At 46.6% G+C, this 22,665-nt stretch overlaps 1 protein-coding gene across 3 annotated transcripts; it reads left to right on the top strand.

The window, feature by feature from the left end:
- The first annotated feature begins 1,670 nt into the window (after positions 1–1,670).
- ccdc141 (coiled-coil domain containing 141) lies at positions 1,671–22,378 on the top strand. 3 transcript variants are annotated; one of them, XM_062456747.1, is made up of 26 exons: positions 1,671–2,283; positions 3,984–4,106; positions 5,374–5,568; positions 6,245–6,353; positions 7,361–7,620; positions 8,161–8,280; positions 10,025–10,237; positions 10,441–10,613; positions 10,822–10,963; positions 11,081–11,200; positions 11,286–11,477; positions 11,582–11,767; positions 11,874–12,053; positions 12,158–12,283; positions 12,454–12,642; positions 12,864–13,025; positions 13,174–13,323; positions 16,362–16,502; positions 16,699–16,896; positions 17,018–17,201; positions 17,377–17,489; positions 17,742–17,858; positions 17,979–18,524; positions 18,668–19,572; positions 20,139–20,304; positions 22,070–22,378. In XM_062456747.1, the coding sequence occupies exons 1-26, from the start codon at positions 2,182–2,184 to the stop codon at positions 22,181–22,183; spliced, it is 5,226 nt and encodes a 1,741-aa protein (XP_062312731.1). In that variant the 5' UTR covers positions 1,671–2,181; the 3' UTR covers positions 22,184–22,378. The 3 variants fall into 3 exon arrangements, with proteins under 3 accessions (XP_062312731.1, XP_062312732.1, XP_062312733.1); XM_062456749.1 differs by having other exon boundaries at positions 1,672–2,283; positions 20,139–20,311; XM_062456748.1 differs by lacking the exon at positions 22,070–22,378 and having other exon boundaries at positions 20,139–21,303.
- The last annotated feature ends 287 nt before the right edge of the window (positions 22,379–22,665 follow it).

Here is a 22,665-nt window from a genome sequence, read left to right as displayed (position 1 = left end):
AGCTTTCTACTCTCTCAGCTGTTCAGACAACCTGCAGCTGTCTCGGCCCTCCTCAGACCCGGACTGGGGGTGGAGGGGGAGAGAGAGAGAGAGGAGGTATTTACATGCCTTGTCGTCATGGTACTGTATGATTAGAGAACAGGCAGTGTGTCATGACTGTCGCTATGTCCAGAGGCCAGCGTGGTTTTCATGTTTTTGGTGATGAGGTTTGGCAGACACAAACGTAAAGACATTCAACAGTGTGAACAGTGGTTCTTTTCAACCCTTGGCAAAGCTGTTCCCCCCAGTTCTTCCCTTCCTCTACATTAGCATAGACAGCCCACATTGCTTCAACCTTGGACTGACCTTTAAGAAATTCCACCATAACACAGTCTTTAACACTGAATTCAAGCAAGCAACACATCCTTTATGTAAAGTAACTCACTTATACGACACATTACAGGCATCCACAGAGGTCGTTTGTGAAATATTAAACTTTTGACTAGAAAGAGTAGATACCAAATGTGCAACACTGCAGTACTGTGAGGTCTAAAGCTGTGCTGAGTAGAATTGGGGGACATCCACTCTATACCAGTGTAGGCAGGAACTGACCTAGGTGAACCGGTATGCTGAGACTGAAAACCTAGACACACTCAAGGCACACTGCTGTGGTCTTACATACTCTACCTTCCATTCCTTATACATATAGACATACTCCACTCCTCTGTGTTCAGTGACATAGTCTGATGATTTTCTGGCTTGTGTATTATAGCATAATCTTCCTGAAGCATCACGTGGTGTGTGGTAGAGGAGGCCGGAAGAAGAGGTCTGTGAGCGTTTCCCTGAGTTCTGATGCTTCAGAACATTCCCTATCTCTTCCTTCCATTGTGCTGTGCTCAGGGAATCAGGACTGACATCCACCCCTCAGCGCTCCAGGCTCTGGAGCCCTTTCCTTGATAGATTAGAAAAACCACCACCACCACCACCACCAAGGATAACCACAACTGATCTGTGGAATCACATGTTGCACAAATTAATAGCTACACATGCTGAGTTTTAGTTGCTAAAAATGTATTTATGGATGACTCAACTGTCGGAGTATTGCGTGCATGATAAGTAGATTTTCCAGGCTCAGTATATTGAGTGTTAACAGCCAGCTTGCTAGCCAGTCAACCGGTCAGCCAACCATTTGTCCAGACGGCCGTCAGCCAGCCGGCCGGCCAGAGAGCCAGAGTCTGATCTACACTTCGTATCTAAACAGAAGAGCAGCATACCATGGTGACGGGTGCTTGACGCGAAGGAGGAGAAGAGAGGGGATGGCGGAAGAACAAACGTCTTTGTACGCTGGACCTGGGGACACTGCTGAGCTGAGAGTGTGAAACTTCAGAGCGAAGAGAGGGAGGGAGAGATAACGAGAGGTTTATCTCTGACTGCGAGGAGTCTGCCAGACTGATAGAAATCTATTCATCCCTTTGAAGAGAAACAACTTGGTTTTCTCAATCATTCTCTGGGACAAAAGGGAACCCATGGATGGCTCTGTGGCTGGTTGAGTTTGTGACAAGAGTGGGAGGGAGGAGAACAAGAGGAAAGGAGTGACTCAAACAGAAACACCAGACTGGAAGACAGAAGAACGAACTGGGAAAGAGCAAGAGGGTGGAGGACAGGCAGTGGGATGAAGGGAGGGATTGAGGGAGGGCACTAAGAGAGACCAGAGAGAGCCACCAAACTCGGGGTGTGTCAGATGTCTCTCTTTGCCGACAGTGGGAGCAGCGTGTGATAATCCTGGTGGACGGGTCTATTTTTACCGCTGTGTTCTGCCCTGTCGACTGCTGCTCTGTGTCCTCCAGAGCCCAGGCAAGCTAGAGGACTCGAGAGAGGACACCTCCACACGCACACATACACACACACATACAAACACAGGTGCTGTCTGGATTATAGACTCAACCTGTTGGTCCAGAGAACTGAGGTTCGCTCTGGGACATCTTCAGAGGAATACTGGACAGTTTGGAGCACAAGTAAAAGACTGAGTACCCAGGAACAGAAGAAAAAGAGGGACAACAAAAGGAGAGGAGAGCGGGAAACGAAGAGAGAGAGGGAGAGCTGAGGCAGTGAGGGGAGAGTGCTTCGGAGGCATTAAGGAAGAGAGGAGCAGTTATAACTCTGCGTTAAACTGTATGAGGTGTGGAACTGACAGAGTAGACCATGTCCAGCGAAGGTGACAGTGGAGGTCAGCCTTCCTCGACCACTATCAGCACCATTGCAGTCCAGGCTGGGGATTCCCAGATCATCATCACTCTCCTCAAGGTACAATGCTTGTTCTAACTTTCACAGTAGTTTGAGGTAACATCACTTGGTCTGTGAGTTTACATGCATTGTTGTTAATTCCGGGGCTCCACAACGGTCCAAATGTCCATTTTAGCTTGTTGCCAGTTTTTGAATCGTGTTTTCCATAGAAATAGTTCAGAGAGTGTCTTTTTCCATTCAAGATTAAACAGGCGGCTTGACACAAATCACCATAGCGACAAGGGTCTCCACAACAACAATAAACCACCACAACATGTTTGCATTAGGTGATATCGATCTGTCTGTTTTTGTCTGGCTGTGACCTCTCTGTATCAGATTGATTGCTCCCAAAGTGCTTTGCTCTGTCGAGAGAGAGAGAGAGAGAGAGAGAGAGAGAGAGAGAGAGAGAGAGAGAGAGAGAGAGAGAGAGAGAGAGAGAGAGAGAGAGAGAGAGAGAGAGAGAGAGAGAGAGAGAGAGAGAGAGAGAGAGAGAGAGAGAGAGAGAGAGAGAGAGAGAGAGAGAGAGAGAGAGAGAGAGAGAGAGAGAGAGACCGGTGTGTCCATGATGTCACAGACATGGGAAGCTGCAGTACTCTGCTGTTCAGCTGTGCTGCTGAGATGTCAATGCTGTCCTGTGTTTGTCCAGCAGGCTCTCTTTGACATAACTCCCACGTCCCTCACAAATACAGGCTTATCTCTCACAGCGCGAGATCAGCTCTCACATTCCATCATGATAGCTATATTCTTCGGGACAAAGCACCACTCAAACAGTGGGACGTTGACACACGAGGGCATTATTTATTTATTTATTTAAGCATTTTAATGATATTTATACATTGAGGAAGTATAAAATACACATGAAAAGGTGTTTGCTGAGGTTCTGGGTTATTGATTTACACTCAGAAGGTGGGTTGTTTTGGGGGAAAGGGGATTATGGAACAGTGGTAGAGGAATGGCGGGGATGCAAGTGTGTTGACCAGTTTAGGCTGTGTGGTGGTCAGGGGGCGTTGTGGTAGTGAGGGGGGGAAGTGTGGTGGTCAGGGGGCGTTGTGGTAGTGAGGGGGGGAAGTGTGGTGGTCAGGGGGCGTTGTGGTAGTGAGGGGGGGAAGTGTGGTGGTCAGGGGGCGTTGTGGTAGTGAGGGGGGAAGTGTGGTGGTCAGGGGGCGTTGTGGTAGTGAGGGGGGGAAGTGTGGTGGTCAGGGGGCGTTGTGGTAGTGAGGGGGGGAAGTGTGGTGGTCAGGGGGCGTTGTGGTAGTGAGGGGGGGAAGTGTGGTGGTCAGGGGGCGTTGTGGTAGTGAGGGGGGGAAGTGTGGTGGTCAGGGGGCGGTGCATTCCAAGGCCCTGTAAAGTGAGTGTCAGTGCAGTAATCTGAGGTATGCTGTCATTAAAGGGCACAACGTGCCTGGTGAATCAGCTACACACACACAGGCATGTACACAGCAAGCAGCAGGTCAGAGTATGCTTCATGTATGTGCTTCGCCAGTGTGAGAGCGTGACATTGTCCCCAAGGTGTCTTCCACACAGCCAGCAGACCAACACGGAACAGGAACCCTACGGTACCTAGATGCATGCTCTGTATACACACCGTGAAATACAAACAGCCATGTGGCTGTTCACAGGTATACTGTTACAACCTTCTTAGCTCCGACTCTGTACATAAACATGGCCTTGGCATGTGTGTGTGTGTGCGTGTGTGTGTATGTGTGTGTGTGTGTGTGTAGAGTGGGCCGCTACTGCAGCTTCAGTTAACCGAGGCCCAGCCAGACCTGCTGGAGATGGGCAGCAACCAAGAAGAAACCAAGAAACTCATGGAGGAGCACGACCAGCTCCTGACCAAACTCAAGGTACCGGCTTGGCAACGGACCCACATTCTGACTGACTGGACATCCATGACTACCACTCATACCACTCATGACTCATATCACTCCATGACTACCACTCACTGTCTAAGCACTAATGTTTCAATTAAGGTTTTTTCATAATCTTGACATTGTTCCTCACCCCGAGGTAGAACATAACCTGTCACTAGGACATCATTAGGACTGCTCTGCTCTGAGTTAAGATGGAGGTTGAGTGCTGTTTGTTGGATTTTCACTGGAGCTTTGTCAGCAGCAGCTATCACCTTGATTTATAACATTTCCACTGAACAGACTGTCTTTCCACGGCCCATTTTAGCCCCGGCAGTACAACTAAAATGGGCCGTGGAAAGACAGTCTGTTCACGCTGGAAATGTTATAATCAAGTGATAGCTGTCGCTGACAAAGCTCTCAGTCTGAAATCCAACAACAGCACTGAACCTCCATCTTATCACAGCAGCAGAGCATAGTCCATATGTGAGTCCTAGTGACAGGTCTATGTTTCTGGAGTGAGGGTTGTGGGGTTCTTTTTCCTCTGAAACACAAAGAAAATAAGGATTAGATTATCCAACCAATAGGCGTGGAATCTGTAACCATCATAAGAAAGTCAGATTTAGGCCCTAGAACACTCTAATTACAGAGTTCTACTACTGACGAATCCCAAACAGATTGTGGCACATATGAAAGCCTGCGTAAGTAAACTTGGACATGGCTGAATGTTGTTTAAAGCAATGCAGTAAAAAGCCCCTGCTCAAATGAAATAACCATGTCAGGATGAGTAATGATGTTTTGTAAATCAACACTTCCCCCTGGACAGAGAGTGAAGGAAACTGGAATCATGGCTTCTGTCAGAGATAGAAGTAGAGTGAGGTGATGCTTGTGTCGGTCAGAAATAGAAGGAAAGTAGCTATGCCAAACTAAGAGTGTGTGTGTCCCCATAGAAGCTTAACAGTGTGTCTGTCCCCATATCATCTTAAAAGTGTGTCTTTCTCTCAGAACTTAAGTGTGCTTATCCTGTCAGAAACGTTTGTGTGTGTCTGTCCCGTAAGAAAAACATTGTGTGTCTGTCCCGTAAGAAAAACATTGTGTGTCTGTCCCGTAAGAAAAACATTGTGTGTGTCTGTCCCGTTAGAAAAACATTGTGTGTGTCTGTCCCGTTAGAAAAACATTGTGTGTGTCTGTCCCGTTAGAAAAACATTGTGTGTGTGTCCTGTTAGAAAAAACATTGTGTGTGTGTGTGTGTCTGTCCTGTTAGAAACACGAGGGAGGAGTGTGGGCTCTGCTGGAGGAAGCAGACAAAACCGCGGAGGAGAAGAGGAGGGATGAGGGGGAGGTGTATGAGGCCATGGCCGACACGCTGAGCCAGGCATGGAGCAGCCTCATCTCCCTGCTGGAGAGGCGCAGGACACTCCTGCAGTTGTCCTCCGAGTTTTTTGACCGTGCGCTGGAGGTGAGACGGTCAATGTCTTCTCGACCGGTCTGCTTCACGGTCTGTTTTAGTACCTTGTTTTACCTCAATGTACAGGTAACACCATCCTGACACCATCCCACCAAATGGGTTTTTAGGCTACTGTACAGTATAAAAAATGAGATCAATTCCCACACGGAAAGTGATTTGTCATGGCTGTATTGGTTTTGGGAAGTTTTGATTTCATGAAAGCAGCACTGCACAGTGTTACAGTATCTTCCTGTTTTGAAAGCTACATCTGTTTCCCCTGTAAACCAATTCAAAACAACACAAAACCATTCAAAGGGAACACAGCATGATCCTTCCGTATTGTTAGCAATAGTGTATTCAAGCTGGAAAAACATTTTAATTCCATTTAACAATAAACATGACAGAACAGTAAATACATGCTGTGTATGCTAACAGATAAACAATGGTTCTCTAAATTGTATCCATGGCTGATGCTGGTCTACCTGAGAACTAAAACTGACTATTTCTCTGTGATCCATTGATGATGCCTGCCTATATTTCTTTCTTTCTTTCTTTCTTTCTTTCTTTCTTTCTTTCTTTGGATCCCTTCACAAAGTGTTCGCTAGTAACTCAAAGAACAACCAACAACCATTTCAAATCCCACTTTGTCAATAAAACAAAAAGGCTAAGCAAGCGACTTGTCTCCCAGTTTGCCATCAGGATCGACGAGGCGGAGGAGTTCCAGAGCCGAGGCCAGGAGCTGGAGGACACAGAGAGTCTGAGGGAGCTGCTGCAGACACACAGCGTCATGAAGAGAGGTGAGGAGGACCTCTCAGAGCCCCAAGGCATCCTGGGATAGTGAGGAGGAGTGACGGCATAGTACCAGCTCCAGATGTCTGTCACATGCTCAGTCTGGTCACCTCTGGCCTTCCACCTTCAGAGACTCAGTTTTCTTCTAGGTGATGATCTCAGTCACCCGGCCTAATGTAGATCTCTATCACATCCATGGCTCGAAATTAACAGTTTTTAGTAGAGTCTTCATGAAGTACTTATCAATAATGCAAACGTATTTTGACCAATGTCAAAATGTTAAAATGCAAAAACACAATTGTTTAATTTTACAAAGTTTAGTTTGGGACAGCACTGAGAGAGTGAGGGAAAAAAGTTAGCTGCGAGCCCTGATCAAAGCACTTCATAAATATCAGTCAGAATACAATAGAGCAGTTACTCATCCTCATTCTTTCTCTTTATGACCTTTTTATTATCAAAACAAAGTCACTGTGGCTGTCAGTTTCAGCTGGATTGTGGATTTAATGTCCCCATGGCTTTGAGTTCCACATTACAGCGTGTGTGTGGACAGGATGAGTGTCCCATCATAGGAGTGGGTGGAGAGGGATACGTCAGCTCGACAAAAGCTTTCCTTCATCGGTGGTTTGTGTTGCTCAGGGACATGGGGAGCTTCATGTCTGATGATGTCAAACATTGTATAAACAAACCCTTCCCTTTCCCCGTATCAGGGTTCATAGATATGACTTCATGGTGTGGGAAAGACTGCACCCTATATGTTATAACCTTACAAATGTAACACTCAGAGGATATGCTTTGGATGAGACAAAATCTATCTGGTAATGATATAAATATGTTGCAAGCTCAGCAGCGTTGTACAACATGTTTATCAGACACAACCCCTTCAAATCAAATCAAAATGTATTCGTATAGCCCTGTTTACAAGCAATGTTACAGAGGGCTTCAAAATACGGCCATAGAACTGCCCCTCAACCAACCTAAACCCTCAACCTAAACCCCTTCTTCGTGCCTACGACAGGTTTGTTGGAGAGGTCCCTGCTCGTCATGACCAAACGTGAGGAGCTGATGTCGTGCCTGCGGGAGCTGCAGCAGCTGGAGGAGCTGCGAGGCTGCGGCGCTGGAGGGCTGCAGGGGTGGAGCAGCAGCTGCAGCAGGGTGGAGAGCCTGGTGGAGATTCTGCAGGACAGGCGCAGGCAGGTGGACCTCAGCATGAATCAGCAGCAGCTTCACCTGCAGCTCATCCTGCGCCTCTTCCAGTGGGAACGACAGGAACAGGAAGTGAGTCGCTGGGACAGGAAGTGCTACTCTTATGAGATGGGATCTGGTTTTGCTAGGCTTGATGTTGTGACAACACAAAGGTAAATCATGAAAGGAATGCATTCAGGTCTGTTACTATGGCTACACATGAATGAAGGCTTTTCAAGCTGAGATATGGGCTGGAATATTCTAAAATGGCTCATGTGTACAGGCCTCATGATAAAGATGTCCTGAGGATGTCCTCTTAGATGAATGCCAAACATTTCTTCTATCCAGCTGATCATATGACATCATGTGTTGAAATAAAATACATATGCCTTTGGCTTTGCTCTTTAGACATGCCAAGTGTTTGATACTCTATCCACCGGTTCTGGAGTTGCCTTCTATTTCTGTGCGTGCCTCTAGATGCTGTGTAACGCTGACGTTAAAAGCATGCATCTCAGACAATCACCTCACATCATGTGCCGTGTCCTTTTCTCCCTAGATCTCTTCAAATGTATTATGTTTCTAAATCATCATTGGGTTTGAATGAATCTTGATGTTGATGCTTCCTGGCTCCAGGTGACAGAGTGGTTCAGGAGCCAGGCAGAGGTGTACCTGGAGAGAGATGCACTGGGCTCCAGTCTGTCCGAGAGCCAAGGGCTGCTTCAGGACTACAGAGACTTTGAGGCCAAAGCCAAGGTACCATGGCTCAGATATTGTATGTCATCATGTGTCATGATGGCTCCTCATGAAGGATTCCTTTAACCTGTTTACGCTCCTGTTTCGCCCGCGAGACAAAAATGCTGCCTCCCCCTTCCTCAGTTACGACGCACTAAATTCTAAAAAATATATTTTTTAGACGCTACACATGTTATACATCGTTGGAAAGCTACGATTCTTGTGCTTCCATTGAAATAAACCAATTCAAGATCAAGTCGCAATAGCAAGCAAAGTCAACGTCTTTTTCCGGTGAACATTCCTTCAACAATGCCAAAGAAAAAAGTTGTACTCACCCTAAGTTGTTCAAATAGGTCCAGGTGTGCAAATCATGCCATCAAAACTTGATCTGCGTAAGTCCCAAGGGTTCAAAGTATCTAACCATGTAAAGTAATTCGTCCAAATACAATGTTTTACGTTCATGAATAGCCATTATCCTTTGTTTCATTATGCAAGTTAGCCGACGGAAGAAACAACTTGTTCACATAAAAGTGTTATTTTCTCCGATTTATCAACGGAGTATTTACAAAATGAAGGTCTCAAAATGTCCGTTGAACCCTCCCCTTTTGATTGACACCTTGTTCGACCCAATAGGAGCTTCCATGCCCCGTTGACAGCCCTCTAAAGCCAACTAGGTCTGTGCGTCCTGCCCCCCCCCCGCCCCCCCCCCCCCACACTCGTTCTAAACAAATTTCTCGAACTGGCTTCGACTGGCTCTGAAATTAGCTCGTTAGCCTTGTAGCTGACAGCTAGCTGAAAATGCCAATACCTCATTTGTATGCGTCTGTGGAGCCTTCAAAATAACAGTCGATTGCGCAATATGGTTGACAGAATCAGTGTTCTTTGTGCGCCAATCCTTGGAATCAGATAAAGCACTCCAATGTGTTCATGCTTCAGTTTTTGTGTTTCAGTATTACTAATTAGGGATTTAGCTATTATATATGATATTTCTAAGTACCAGAGATGGGCCAGAGATAACAATTATGAAAAATAATACCTTTTTATTTGACCTTGACCTTGGTTACAAAGGGTCATTTTGGAGTCTCCAAAAGACCCTTTTAGAAAATTCCTGGATGTACTCTTATAAAAACATGTGTCAAATATGAATATATTGTGGTATTATGTTTGACTTTTGATTTGAATTGGGTAAGGCTTCAACCTGTGGTCCAATTTAGTCTTCCAGATAATACCTACCACCTCTAGGCCTCTTCAGGCCTCTGTTTTCAAAACAAAATCTAGGCGGAAATAGAAATTTTCACTTTCCTTGTGTTCAAGCTTCTATTACTCAACACTAGAAGGACTGACAGGGGTCCTGACAACAGGGGACATAACTTCAGAGTGTCAGCTTTCAAAAGAGATCCTTTACATGCATGTACTCCAAATGGTTCAAGAACAGCTTCCAATTTACTTTGGGTATGCTGTTTAGGCGTTTTCAGGCAAATTTAACAGGAACATGAAAAGGTTAATGGAGCAGGAAGTCTCCAGTCCTCTATGCAAGATAACATCATATACGATGTTCAGATCTGTGTCTGTTAACTGTCCCAGTACAATTTATCACCACCCTGAACTTCAATGTCATAGATGTCAACTTAGATTACTATAGAAGTGTGGTGGCATCCCTTGCAACTTCAGTTCAGTGATAAAAATATGTGATTTACTGCCCTGTCCTGCTGGCTCACACATTACTCCCTCCGGTATCTCTGTCCACCTTCCCTCTGCGATGCAGGAGTGGAGCCTCCTGGTGGAGAGGATGCTGGCTCAGGCCTCAGAGCTGCAGACAGAGGAGATGCAGCTGCACCCTGAGGAATGTCCTGAGGCAGGGCAGGTGTGTGAGAGGAGCGGGACTCTGAAGAGCCTCCAAGACAAGCTCTGGAGCCTGATGATGGGCCGTCAGGCTCAGCTACAGGAAAGCAACACCTTCTTTGACAGTGCCAATAAGGTAGAGCCCAACTGGATGCCAGTCAGCACTGCCCTCTGGTGGCTTGAGTTGTCATTCTGCCTGTTTTTAGTTAAAGTTTAACTTTACCTCAGAAAAAGCACACAGCACAATATATTTTAATAATCTTTGCATTTGTTTGATAGATACACACATACTATTTCACCTTGCCAATTCAGCATACTTACCTCCCCATGCCTCCTCAGGCGTTTGAGGTCCTTGGAGGCATTGAGAGTCAGATCAAGAACCTGAAGACCCAGACGATGAGTTTACCAGAGCTGGCGAAGAAGCATGAGGAGCTGCTGAGGACCATAAAGGATTCTTCCATGGAGCCGATCCAGAGAGGACAGCTCATGTTGCAGAAGAGCCACCTACACAGGTCAGTGTGTAGCATTGGTTAGTTAGGTCGGTTTGGATTGTGGTGGTCATTTCCATTTCCTTTCTTTCAAAGCTTTTCACAAGCCATAACTTGCCACATTAAAATGTTTTAATTTATAATATATCTCAAAGTTGCTTCATTCCAGAGGTGGGATATGTACCATTGAGGACCAGACCTCGTTCTAATCCTCCATGCTTCTTCTTCATAGTGACCAGATGGCAGGGGTGCAGAGGATGCTGGGATACGTCCGCGAACGAGTCAAGAGTTTGAGTCGGGAGTGCCATGCCCACAGAGCCCTGGCTGATAAAAGGCAGCAGTTAGTGTCCTCATGTGAGGACCTGATAGACAAGGTACCGTTGACAAGACAGAATGTGTGTGTATGTGTTTGTATGTGTGGTTCGTTGGCTGAGGACCAGTTGCAGCGCTTCACGTGTCAGTAACATGGTGTGTTTTTGTGTCCTGTTCAGATCTCTGTGTGGATAAAGGGCTGCAGCAATGTTCTATCAAGCAACACCGAACCTGGAGAGCAGCTGTCTCAGTCTGAGGACCTCCTCAACAAACACCTGGAGCTCTCGGAGCAGACACGGGTAACTATACATTTACATGGACTGAAGGACGAGTGGCTCATCCAGCTCCACTTCCTGTCCTGCTCAGTGATGTGCTCTCCCTCAGGAGACGGCAGCTGATGCAGAGAACATGTCTGAGCTCCTGCAGGAGCTCAGGGACCTGGAGTGTCCCGAGGCAACCGAGCTCTCCAACAAAGCCAGTCTGCTGGAGGAGGAGCTGAAGACCGTCACAAGGAACATTAGCCAGCGCATCGAGAGCATACGACCATACGTGGGCTTCCTCAGGATTGCCGAGGAGGTCAGTTTGTGTGACAACAAAAGTGTTGTCAAGGCTTTTTTTGAATAATACTCGCATATGTTTTTTTTAATGGGGAAGTAACCTCATTGGTGTTTTGTGTGCAGGTGGAGGAGCAGATGCAAGGCCTGAGAGAATCCTACAACAGGAAGCCAGAAGAAGAAGAGAATGAGGAAGGTGGAGGAGGTGGTGTGGGGGTGAAAGAGCAGGCTGATGCCCGCTGGCAGAGCATGCTACAGAGGTTCCTCACCATGCAAGACCAGGGCAACAACTATATCAACTCTTCCAACATGGTTAGTAACAGAAAATCCAAATACAGCTCATCCAGCTTGGTAAGAGCGATATCAAATACAAAGTGATAGTTTCTCTATTTGCTTTTCTGCTTTTGCCCGGTTTTAGGTGAGCGAGAAGCTGAACCTGAATGTACGAGCGGCCATTGTGGTGGTGGAGAAGACCATGGAGGATCTGAACAAGAGGAAAGGGGACCTGTCAGACCTGTGGACCTCTTGGCAGCTGCATGTCAGTCACATCAAGTCTGTCAAGAAGCAATGGAAGAAGTTTAAAGAACAGTTGAAAAAGGTGCTCTGGAGTTGAATCTCATCTCTCACATTCTCTGTCTCAGTTTGCTTTGTGTCAGGAATATAACTAAATGTGTTCATGTTTTGTGCTGTCATTTATTCCAGACGCTTAATGACCTGAGGTCAGTGGAAGAGGTCCTGGTTCCGACCACCAAGATAGACCTGGGCTCAGACCTACAGACAGTCTCCAAACTACTGGAGAACTTCAATCTGGCCAAGCCTCAGTTTATGGTAAGAAGAGATTGACTCCATCTTGTGGCCAAAGTGACTCCATCCTCCCACTTGACAAAGCAGCATATTAATAGGACTGATCCCTTGTGATGGACTCCTTATACAGTACAAGACATCTGTTGTGGTAGCAACCAAAAATATCTGTTACACACTCTACTTTGCTGCCGTAGCAACTGAACGCTGAGGTAGAGTACATGGTGAAGACGTCGGAGCTTCTGGCCCTCAAGGGAGTTCCTGTCAGGGAGAAGAGTGAGCGAGTCACAGAGCTCCTCCAGCTGCACCACAGGATCAAAGAGAAGATCAGAGAGTACGAGGCGCTCCTCAACATGGCCGTCAAGTTCCACCAGCTCCACAACGAGGTATCAGACCACGGATGTTATCTATCCCCGGCCTGGTGTTTATCCACATCCTACAAAGCCTCCCTTGATTCATGTCTTCCCCCAGGGAGCTTGTTCAACTGTGTTTTTAAGAGATAGAGGATGGAAGCAAGACATTCTCCTGGCCCATGCCAAACTTGGGACCGAGCTAGCGTGATAGACGTTAACGACAGGAAGGGTAATGGTTTGTGTATACGGTCTAGCTGGAGAAGTTGCTGTCGTGTGAGCCGGTGCGAGCCTTCAGTGAGACGAGTCAGGCCCGGACACAGCTGAGCCAGCACCAGGAGAGGCAGAGCCACGTCCGACACCTCCACAAGCTGGCCCTCTCCCTGGGAACGGACATCAGCACCTCCGTACAGCAGTCGGTAAGTTAGTCCCCGCCTGCCTGCCTGCCTGCCTGCCTGCCTTTCAGACGCCATGTCTCTGCCTGTTTCAACGCCATGACTCCGAACAGGCTGTCGATGAAACTGTAGCGTGCGTCGCAGTCACATGACTTCCTCCGGGGTTCCACAGCAGGCCACGGGGTTCTGTGTGCGTCGCCTGGCGGAACGTCTGGAGCGCCTGGAGAGAGGCTGTGCCTCCTGGATCGCCCAGGCCCACCGCTGCGAGGAGAGTCTCACCAGCAATGTCCACTACTGCGTCTTCAAGGAGGAGATCACGGAGGTGAGGTCTTTAGGCTCGGCTGTTGTGACTCGCTATATAAGTTCTCCTTCTGTTGTGTGACCCCAGCAACTAGCAGTTCAACTACCATCCCAACATTATGGTCTCTAATTAAAGATTAATGAAAGGCAGTTCTGTTACAATAACAGTAGGATAACACTATTACAGATCACAAAGGGACATCTGTTTCGACGAACCAGCACTTCAATTATCGCATTAGTAGTGGAATCAACTGTGCCAGTGTGAAAGCTGGGGGTAAGGACAGGGGACTTCCAGAGTTCAAATCTCCTAGGCGGGGTTCTCAATAGTCTCTAAAGTGTGCTACTTTCCTGTTCTGTTTCCTATCAGTGTAGGTGAGGCTAGCGAGAAGAGATAGGAGAAGGAAGCAGGAGATCTCCCTGTCCAACTCCCACCTCACCCCTCAGCATACCATGGCTGTCTCTGGACTATATTAAACTTAGGGACACTGAGCTTTGTCTCCAGAGAAAATCTATTGATAGTAACATTCTCTTCCTCCCTTCCTCCCCCCACTTCCACCATCCTTCTCTCCTTTCCTAACTGCCATGTGGCTAATGTCACTCCAGAGGGGGCAGATTTATCAGCTGTTTTAAGGAAGACCCACATTCCAAACATGTTAGCTATCCACCGGAGGACATGAATTAGTAGGTCCACCTTAAAAACAATACACGCAGTGTTCCTTTCGTAAAGTTGTTGAGCAAAGTCGATACAAATACATTTGATACAAATAATTAACTTTGATACAAATAATTAACTGAACTCAACTTTGATTCTGCATGAGGCACTCTTTATTAATGCATGGGAAATTACTACAGAATTTTAGATCAGAATACTGAATATTACCACCGATCAGTTGTGATCTGCTCTGCCTTCTACTGAATGGTGACAGTTCAGTGTAGTTCATCCACAGTTCACTCTTGACTTGTCACACTTTCCATTGACCTAGGTCAGAATTGTATTTCCTTATAGCTAATCATATATTGGACTAAAGATGGTCTATAAGATACAGTTTATTATTCTAGAAGACGTGTTAGGAAGAGGATGCTGTCCAGTAATGACATTATTTGAGAAGCTTGGGGGGGTTGTTGTACTTCCATATGGCCACTAGAGGGCACTACTATCTCCCACTGCCTCCTTGAGGGAGGGAGTTCCCCTAAACATGTCACGGTGCAAACATCGTCTCGGACACAACCAGGAATGTACATGACTGTATTTGAACTGCTCTTATAAAGCTGATTCAGGTTGACATTGTTTCCATTAAGAAGGACACTACACCACTGAGCCAGACATGCCCCGATACTAACCAGACTGCATTTAATCTCTATTAAAACTTATTGGACAGTCCAGAAGTAAATATACTCATATATTTTACCTAGTACAAAGTTTATGAATAAACCGATAAAATGTGGACTAAATGCTAATGCACCATAATCAGACTATAAGACTATAATCTACTGCATTGCATACTTTAATATGAAGTTTGTTTGTAGTAAGATGCTAAACAATACTTTTCTTAAGAGACATTTTACCACTTTGCTGTGTCACAGCTCCCAACATGTTTGGGATATTGTATCAGTGACCACCACCCTTTCATAAATATGTATGAGTAAACAGGCTGGTATGCTGTGAGCAGGGGCAGCCAGCTGCTGCCGCTCATCAGCAAGTGAGAAAACCATCAGCTCCCCAGTACAGCGTGTGGTTCCTGGTGGTGGATGTTACCTGCAGGATACATCTTTTAGGTCTGTCTTCAGGCAGGACTCTGCTGTTTCTATTTCTTTCAATTGAATACTACTCAAAAAACTGCTTAGTTTAATAATGGCGAACACAACAACTGTATAGATGTAGACTATTGGACTCCGAGGTTCATCACAGCTTGCATAGTGTATTAATCATTATGGTGACACAGTCACCTGTCATCACTATATAAACTGTTGTGCTCTCTTTGACAAACCAATCATAGACCTCTCCACCTGCTGTGAGTTCAAGCTAATTATGTTTACAAAGAATTGACCAAGGGTTTTGGTTGGTGTGAGCTTCTAGAGAGAACTTCTGTAAGTGGTGGAAATGTTCAGGCCTGAAAAAAACCCATCAAACTGTGGCTTGTTCCTTCCTCTGAGACAACTGTAGAGGGTCTGAAATCTGAAGCTCTATAAAGCTTTGGCTTTTCACTCTCTTTCCGCTGCTACTGTAGGCTACTCCCCCTTTCCCCCTTCTCTCTATCGCTCTTTCTCTCCTCTTTCTTTCTCTCTCTCTCTCTCTCTCTCTCTCTCTCTCTCTCTCTCTCTCTCTCTCTCTCTCTCTCTCTCTCTCTCTCTCTCTCTCTCTCTCTCTCTCTCTCTCTCTCTCTCTCTCTCTCTTTCTCTCTCTCTACCTGAGTCAGGAACATAAACAAACTCTCACCATGTACCATGTGACATTACTGACCCAAGGGTCCATGAGCCTGGCCCTAGGCTCTCTATCCAGGGCCACAGGTACCCTGCTCCAGACCTCAGACCTGGAGCTTTGAGATGCAGCTGTCCTTGGCTGACACATGAGCCAGCCATTTGGACATCAGACACCATTGCTGAAGCCTGCCAGGCGGGACGGAAATGGCCCTGCAGTATAAATCACGTCTCCAGCATCAGCCATTAAGCTGAAATAATCCCCTCAGCACCAAGTCAGGGGGAACATAGACCCAGCCTTCCGTTACCCCAGCTACACTTATATCTGTGCTGCTGCACAAGTTATAGATAGGGAAAGTATTTAGTCCAAGCTACAAAATGTATGTATTCCACTTTTGTATGTTCCACTTTATTCAGAAGTAAGAAGGTAGCAAGAAGGGGTGGTTCTTATACAATGGCCGGAGAAGCAGGTGCCACAGGTGCATTATGGTATTTGTAGTCTAATCTCAGGCCACTGGGGTGTGGAGTGTGCTATTTCTAGAGGCCTGGGATTCACCAGAGTGCAGATGCTTCACATTTACACAGACTGAACCAGTCCTCTGAGTTGTCTTAATGTTTACCATTATTTTAACATCCTTTTAGTTAAGAGAATCATTTAAGGACCTGAAGAAGAAGTTAAACAACCTGAAATTCAACTACATGAAGAAAAATGAAAAGGCCAGGAACCTGAAAGCAGTGAAGAACCAAATACAGCAAATTGACGTTTATGTTGAGAAGCTACAGGTGAGATTCATGTAGTGCACTCTAACCCCAAAATTAGCTTCCTTCCAGTTGACTTCGGTGTATTATCTCCAGTAGACCTCCTCTAAAACGCAACTGTGTACCCTCAACCCTCACTCAACTATTTCATACAATTCCCCAACACTAGAGCTGAATGTTTCCTCCTAGCTCAGGTGTATCTCTCTTGTTTCACATGAAGGTGTTGAAGCGTCGTATTCAGGTGTTCACGACAAAGGTGTCGTCCAGCTCAGAGCGCCACCTAGTGGGCAGCAGCCCCAGGGAGGTGGAGGATGCCGTCAACGAGCTCCAGAGGCAGCTGGGAGACTTTGATCGCAGCGTGGAGGAGTACAGACAGAACCTGGAGATGAGTGTGAAGCTGCAGCAAGCCATGGAAGAGGTGAAAGGCACATGGACATGCACACACACACATGAACACACACACTCACACACACACACTGGATGGCTGTGTTGCCACTACGAACGGGTCATTGTCACTATTCTTACTCTATTTGCTGCAGTATCAGTTCTGGTGTGACGAAGCCAGTGCCACCATTGTGCGGGTGGGAAAATACTCTTCCCAGTGCCAAACCAGGGAGGCTGTGGCCACCCTCTACAAACAGTTTGAGAAGTTTGTCTGGCCAACTGTCCCTCAGCAAGAGGAGAGGATCACCCAGATCACTGAACTGGCTATCAAGCTGCACGGTGAGGCACTAGACTGTTGAGATCAAAACAGAACAGACTGTTGGAAACCAGAAAAGATCAAGACTTGGCCAAAATGAGACCAAGTTGTGCTTGAGTATATAACAGCTAGACAGAGTATTGGGATTCGGCCTTAGTCTGAGACCTAGTCAGTACATATCTCTTGTGTTTGTCGTAGGTGCTGAGGAGGGCAAGAGGTACATGGAGAAAACGGTCACCAAACACAATGAGATAGTGGAGTCTATCAAAGAGCTGTGTAACGGACTGATGGACCTGGAGGCCAAACTACAGGTTGGAGCGCCCCCCAATAGACATGCATACACACACACAAACACACACACACACCAGTTACAGTCAGAGTGCGAATTATACAATGACAATCGAGGGGGTCAACTTCGTCTCTAGGGCGTGTATCGACCCCCCCGACCTGTTGTTTTTACCTCTTTTGGGGGAGGTCCAAGTCTTAATTAGGGGGGTCAGACCCCCCCAAACCCCCCCGTAATTCGCACCCTGGTTACAGTATGAGCTGTGTTGTGTTGGCAGACGGAAGCTGTATATCAGCTGACAAAGGACAAGCAGGATGTGACAGAACTGCAGGACAGAACCTCCAACCAGCTAGCAGAGAAAACAGAAAACCAACTCCTTGACTGTCTGGATGTGGTAAGATCTCAACATTATGTACTGTGTTTGAAAGTAAACGTCTCAATAATGGAAACCATGAATCTTTTTATTAATATCCCCTGGATAGTATCCATTTCTAATCTCCTACATTTTGAACAGTCGGAGCAGAAAGAAACTGGACACACTCCTGAACTCACCACAGGGGCTGATGGGAAAGAGATCCCAATCAAGATTCTGACCAGTAAGAATCCTCCTCTGAAGAAGACAGGAAGCCAGGACCTCCCAGACAAGCAGACAGAAGGCGCCAGACACACAGTCCCAGAGAGACAGACCGTGGTGTCAGAGAGCAGCTCGTTCACCCAGGAGGAGTACTCACAGACCAGCCGAGTGGAAACCTTCACCAACAGGTCCACGGTGGAGAGGAAAGAGGAGCGCCACTCCTCCTTCTCCTGCACTCACACCTTCAACCTGTCTTGTTCTCCACACACACTGACGGAGAGAGACAGGAAGGCCCACGCTCTACACCAGTCGGGGCCTGGTGCTCAAGTTAGGGCCACTTCTCCTCCCCTGGCCCCTTCCTCTGGCCACAGCTTCTCCGACATCCAGAAAGAGTTCCAAAAGAAGGAGAGACGGGGACTAGGGCTGAAGAATGCTCAGGAGCTAACCCATAACTTTACCGGCTACCACACATCCTCTGATCCTCAGGTCAGTATTAAGATTGGTTTAACATAGCAATGTCCAGATCAATATACAATCAATCCATGATGGCATCTAACATTCATCCCTCTCCCCCTCTCTTTACCATCTCTTCTTTCTTGCGGTCTCTTCTTTAACCCCCTCACTCCCAGGATGCAGCTGGAGGACTGGCAGAGGCAGAAGCTCTCACAGAAGAGTCACTCTCCAATGACGAGTATGAGTGCACGTCACCTGATGACATTTCCCTGCCCCCTCTATCAGAAACCCCGGAGTCCAATATTGTCCAGTTAGAGAATGACCTGGATGACGGCTGCTGTGTAAGCTCCTCCCATAGCATCCACATCAACCAGTGTAACCAGTACAGCCAGCAGAGCCAGACCCAGCCTGAACCCAGCTGCCAGGCTCAGCCCGGTCCGGCGGAGAGCAATCCCTCCCCCACAGCGGGCCTGGGAAGCAGGTTCAGAGCTGAGTCTTCCTCCTTCATCCAGAGCCCACTGACTGTCCCTGCTCCCAGCTTGGTCTCCACCACCCTCTCTAGCATCCTCAAGACCAAGACCACTCATCCCAGCCCAGGACCCAGCCTACCCCAGGGCACTGCTGACTCCAGCAGTTTCCCCACAGGAAGCTCCAGTCACAACCAGGGTCTCCAACCCAAATGTGGCCTGCCTGGTGCCAGCCTCCCTCCAGACCCAGCCAGCCTACCCTTGGGCACATCCAGGCAGTTTCACCAGACCCTCTACTCGCTGCATGAGAGCGTCACTGAGATCCAGGAGTGTGTGCATGACCCCTGCGTGCCCCGCGGAGCCGCAGCCTCGGTCCGGCCCTGTAACACGCATGCCCCCCCTTCTTCACTAACCACAGAGCAGGACCCAGACGTGTGCCGGCCCATGGCCATCAGAGAGGAGATCAGACTGCCCTCCGCCAGCAGAGCCATGGGCAGCCTGGCAGCACAGGGGCCCTGCCTCACCAGACCCCTGGCTAGTGCCACCGTAGTGGAGGGGTCGCCTGTGACTCTGGAGGTGGAGGTCACTGGATACCCTGAGCCTACACTCACATGGTGGGTAGCCCATAATAAACTACTGCCATAAGCACATAAGTCTGTAGCCCCAAAAATCGATAGGCTTAAAACACAATCTTTACAATAGCTTCAAAAGTGGAATTTACCAGTGTAAGATTTAGAACCGATTTGCACCATTATGAATAATCCTTAATGATTATTGTCTGTTCTGTAAGTCATCTGACAGTGGATGACTTGGGACAGTTCTGTAGATCTAGACCAAATGGATCTGTCGGGTGGGGAGGAGAGGAGTCGTAGACAGATGATAAGACACATTTACAAAATGCATGCAGTGTTCCGAAACCTCTCCATTTCATAACATGTATTCTGTGCCATTTTACTTAATAACTTGCTGTTTTTGGTGTGACTAATAACAATTTTTGAGTTCTTTTTTTACTTATCATCATGTTAACACGTTTTGTCCCATAATCGATAAGAGTATTGAATAGTCCAGTACCCAGAAGTTGTTTTGATGTGGCTTAAACCCAGCCTCTGAACTGAGCTGATTTAGAATAAACTGTATCTCCTGTGATAGTGTGATGTGATGGATGACCCTCTTGCCTCAGGTTGAAGAACGGCGAGAGCCTGGCCAGTGGCGACCACATACAGCTGGCCCACAAGGAGGGCAAGCACACCCTGTTCATTGAGAGGGTGAAGGAGGGGGACGCTGGGGTCTATGAGATCCAGACCTCAAGCTCCAGCGGCTCAGTGTCTTCTAGCGCCGCTCTGCAGGTGACAGGTAACAGTTGCCCCGACCTCTTCACCTCCCTCCAGCTGGACTGGCACACCTGTTTCGGCACGCTGTGCATCCTCCTGTGGCTGCTCTACCTGTTGGTGCTGTGAGGGGGTAACACCACCCATCCCTGCCAGAACACTTATCTCCACCCAACCACACTCAATTCCACCTCTTTCCACTCTGACTCACTCTGATGGACAGCAGTGTTGGCACACAGAACACTGAGTCACTCTGACAACCTCACCTGGGAGATCACCCATGCATTGGAATGAGGCCACTTTCCTGATTAACACCACCTGTGAGGCTGTTAGGCTGTGAGGCTGCTAATTTCCTGTTGGTAAATATAAAGTCCCGGGTCAATGGTAGGTTAAAAACACAGGCCATGGTTGTGAATATAGCACTCAGAGAGAAACACTTTCTATTAAAGTGCTTCATGAAATAACGCCCAAATAAATGCCCAAACCCTATTGGACAGTAAACCGCTTTCTATGATAAACATTTCAGTACTTGATCACAGTCAATTGTTGATGTTTATTTCCTGAACACGGCTCTTTAATAGGAAGTGTCCCCAGTTAAAACCATAGTCTAGATAAATGTAATCTCTGACGCTGTCATAGTACATATGTATTAACCCTCACATTACTCATGTGTCTCAGTTATTTATTATTAAACTATAGACATTATATTTTAAACACAGTTGGTATTTTAGTATATGGAACTTTATTATACATAATTATCGCCATCAAGTCTGCTTCATGCAATATGTGATGGATGGAAAGTGCATTGCATACAAGACAACGTGATCAGCTGTCAACCAAGAGTCAAGGTTATAGGGAGCTGCAGGATACAGTCATGTCGTCTTGTAACTCAGTGCACTGCTTGTTATAGTTCCACTCCTGAAAGTTGTTTAAACTCTGAGATACATAGGCTTGCATTATAATACTGGTCAGGTCTTCTTATCGAATCATGATGTCAAATAAAGTTACATTGATGAGTCTCAGAATGTATGGTTTTCTTGCTTGCTTTCATTGTACAGCCTTTTGTTATCATTTAGTGAACTGTTTACCGAGTTAGGTGTATGTGTTTGCTTTCAAGGCCATTTGAACGCGAATGAGCTAACATCAGTCTGGTGATGATTAGGTAGCGGTGATGTGTTGGGCAATGGGAAGGTTAGGGAGGGGCTGTGTCCGCGATCTCATCTTACACTCTGTTGCTAACCTAACCCCCTGCTGGGCTACGTAAATGGGTGTTCCAATCTAAACCCCCCTCTAGAGTGAGTCAATGGTTCTTCCAAACAGACCCCCCTCTGCAATGATAAAATGGCTTCCTCCAGGGTTGGTCTGAAGGGCCATGACCAGAGAAGTGACAATAGACAGATTGACACAGAGAGATTCTGTATGATAGCATCCAACATTCCTAATGATTAAATATGCCTAGAATTAGCCTAAATCTAGCTCCATCCTGAAGGAAAATCTTAATCAGAAAAGGACTGGAGGACGTGGAAGAAGGCGTTGATGGAGGGATTTTAAATAGCCTCAGTGATGCATGTTCGGTGGTCATATTTATAGCTATTCCCTTACAGCATTGCAAAGCAGTTGAACATAACATTTACATTTTACATCTTTGGTCTCTAGTCACAGTGAACTTGTATATATGAGAACTACACATTAAGTTTTAACCGCCCACAGAAATAGGAGAACAACCATATCTTAACATGCTGTCTGGTACTAATTATAAGCTTCTCTCCTACGCTCAAAACAGCCAAAGACAGTCCTGGAGCTATTGAGGCAGAATCAACACTTGAAGATGGAGATCTACCAGCAGCACACTGAAGTTGGAGATAAATTGCTTTGGATAGAAGCGTCTGCTAAATGAATACCTTATGTATGTGGGCCGAGGCAGCAGAGTTGGTATTACATAGCACAGAGAATGCTTGTGTCTCTAACAGCAATGGGGGATTAGCTAAGGTCTAGGCACATTGCACTGCCCATTTGCTTTTGTTTGCTTATTTTCACATTTTGTCTTTGTAAAATTGTACTAATGATGTACAAATAAATGAATACTTCTGAAGTAAAATCTCCTTGATAGTTTTTATTGTTCCTTGATATTATAAATGTTCAATCACCCTTCTCCTGGCTGTAAAAGATAATTATGCTGTACAAATGGATGATCAAAATCATAAAATTAAATAAAAATACATATCAATATGCAAAGGTCAACGTGAGAACAGGCGCTGGGCCTACAGTAGAGGAATACATTTTGGAAAATACACTGGGAAAAAATGAGACACCACAGTGGTCTTTCAATTCTTTCCAGAGCTGTACGTTAAACATACACAACAACACATCTTCTCCGCC

This window comes from Osmerus eperlanus, chromosome 3, assembly GCF_963692335.1.
Source record: "Osmerus eperlanus chromosome 3, fOsmEpe2.1, whole genome shotgun sequence".
NCBI lineage: Eukaryota > Metazoa > Chordata > Actinopteri > Osmeriformes > Osmeridae > Osmerus > Osmerus eperlanus.
This window is presented reverse-complemented; position numbering and strand designations above follow the sequence as displayed.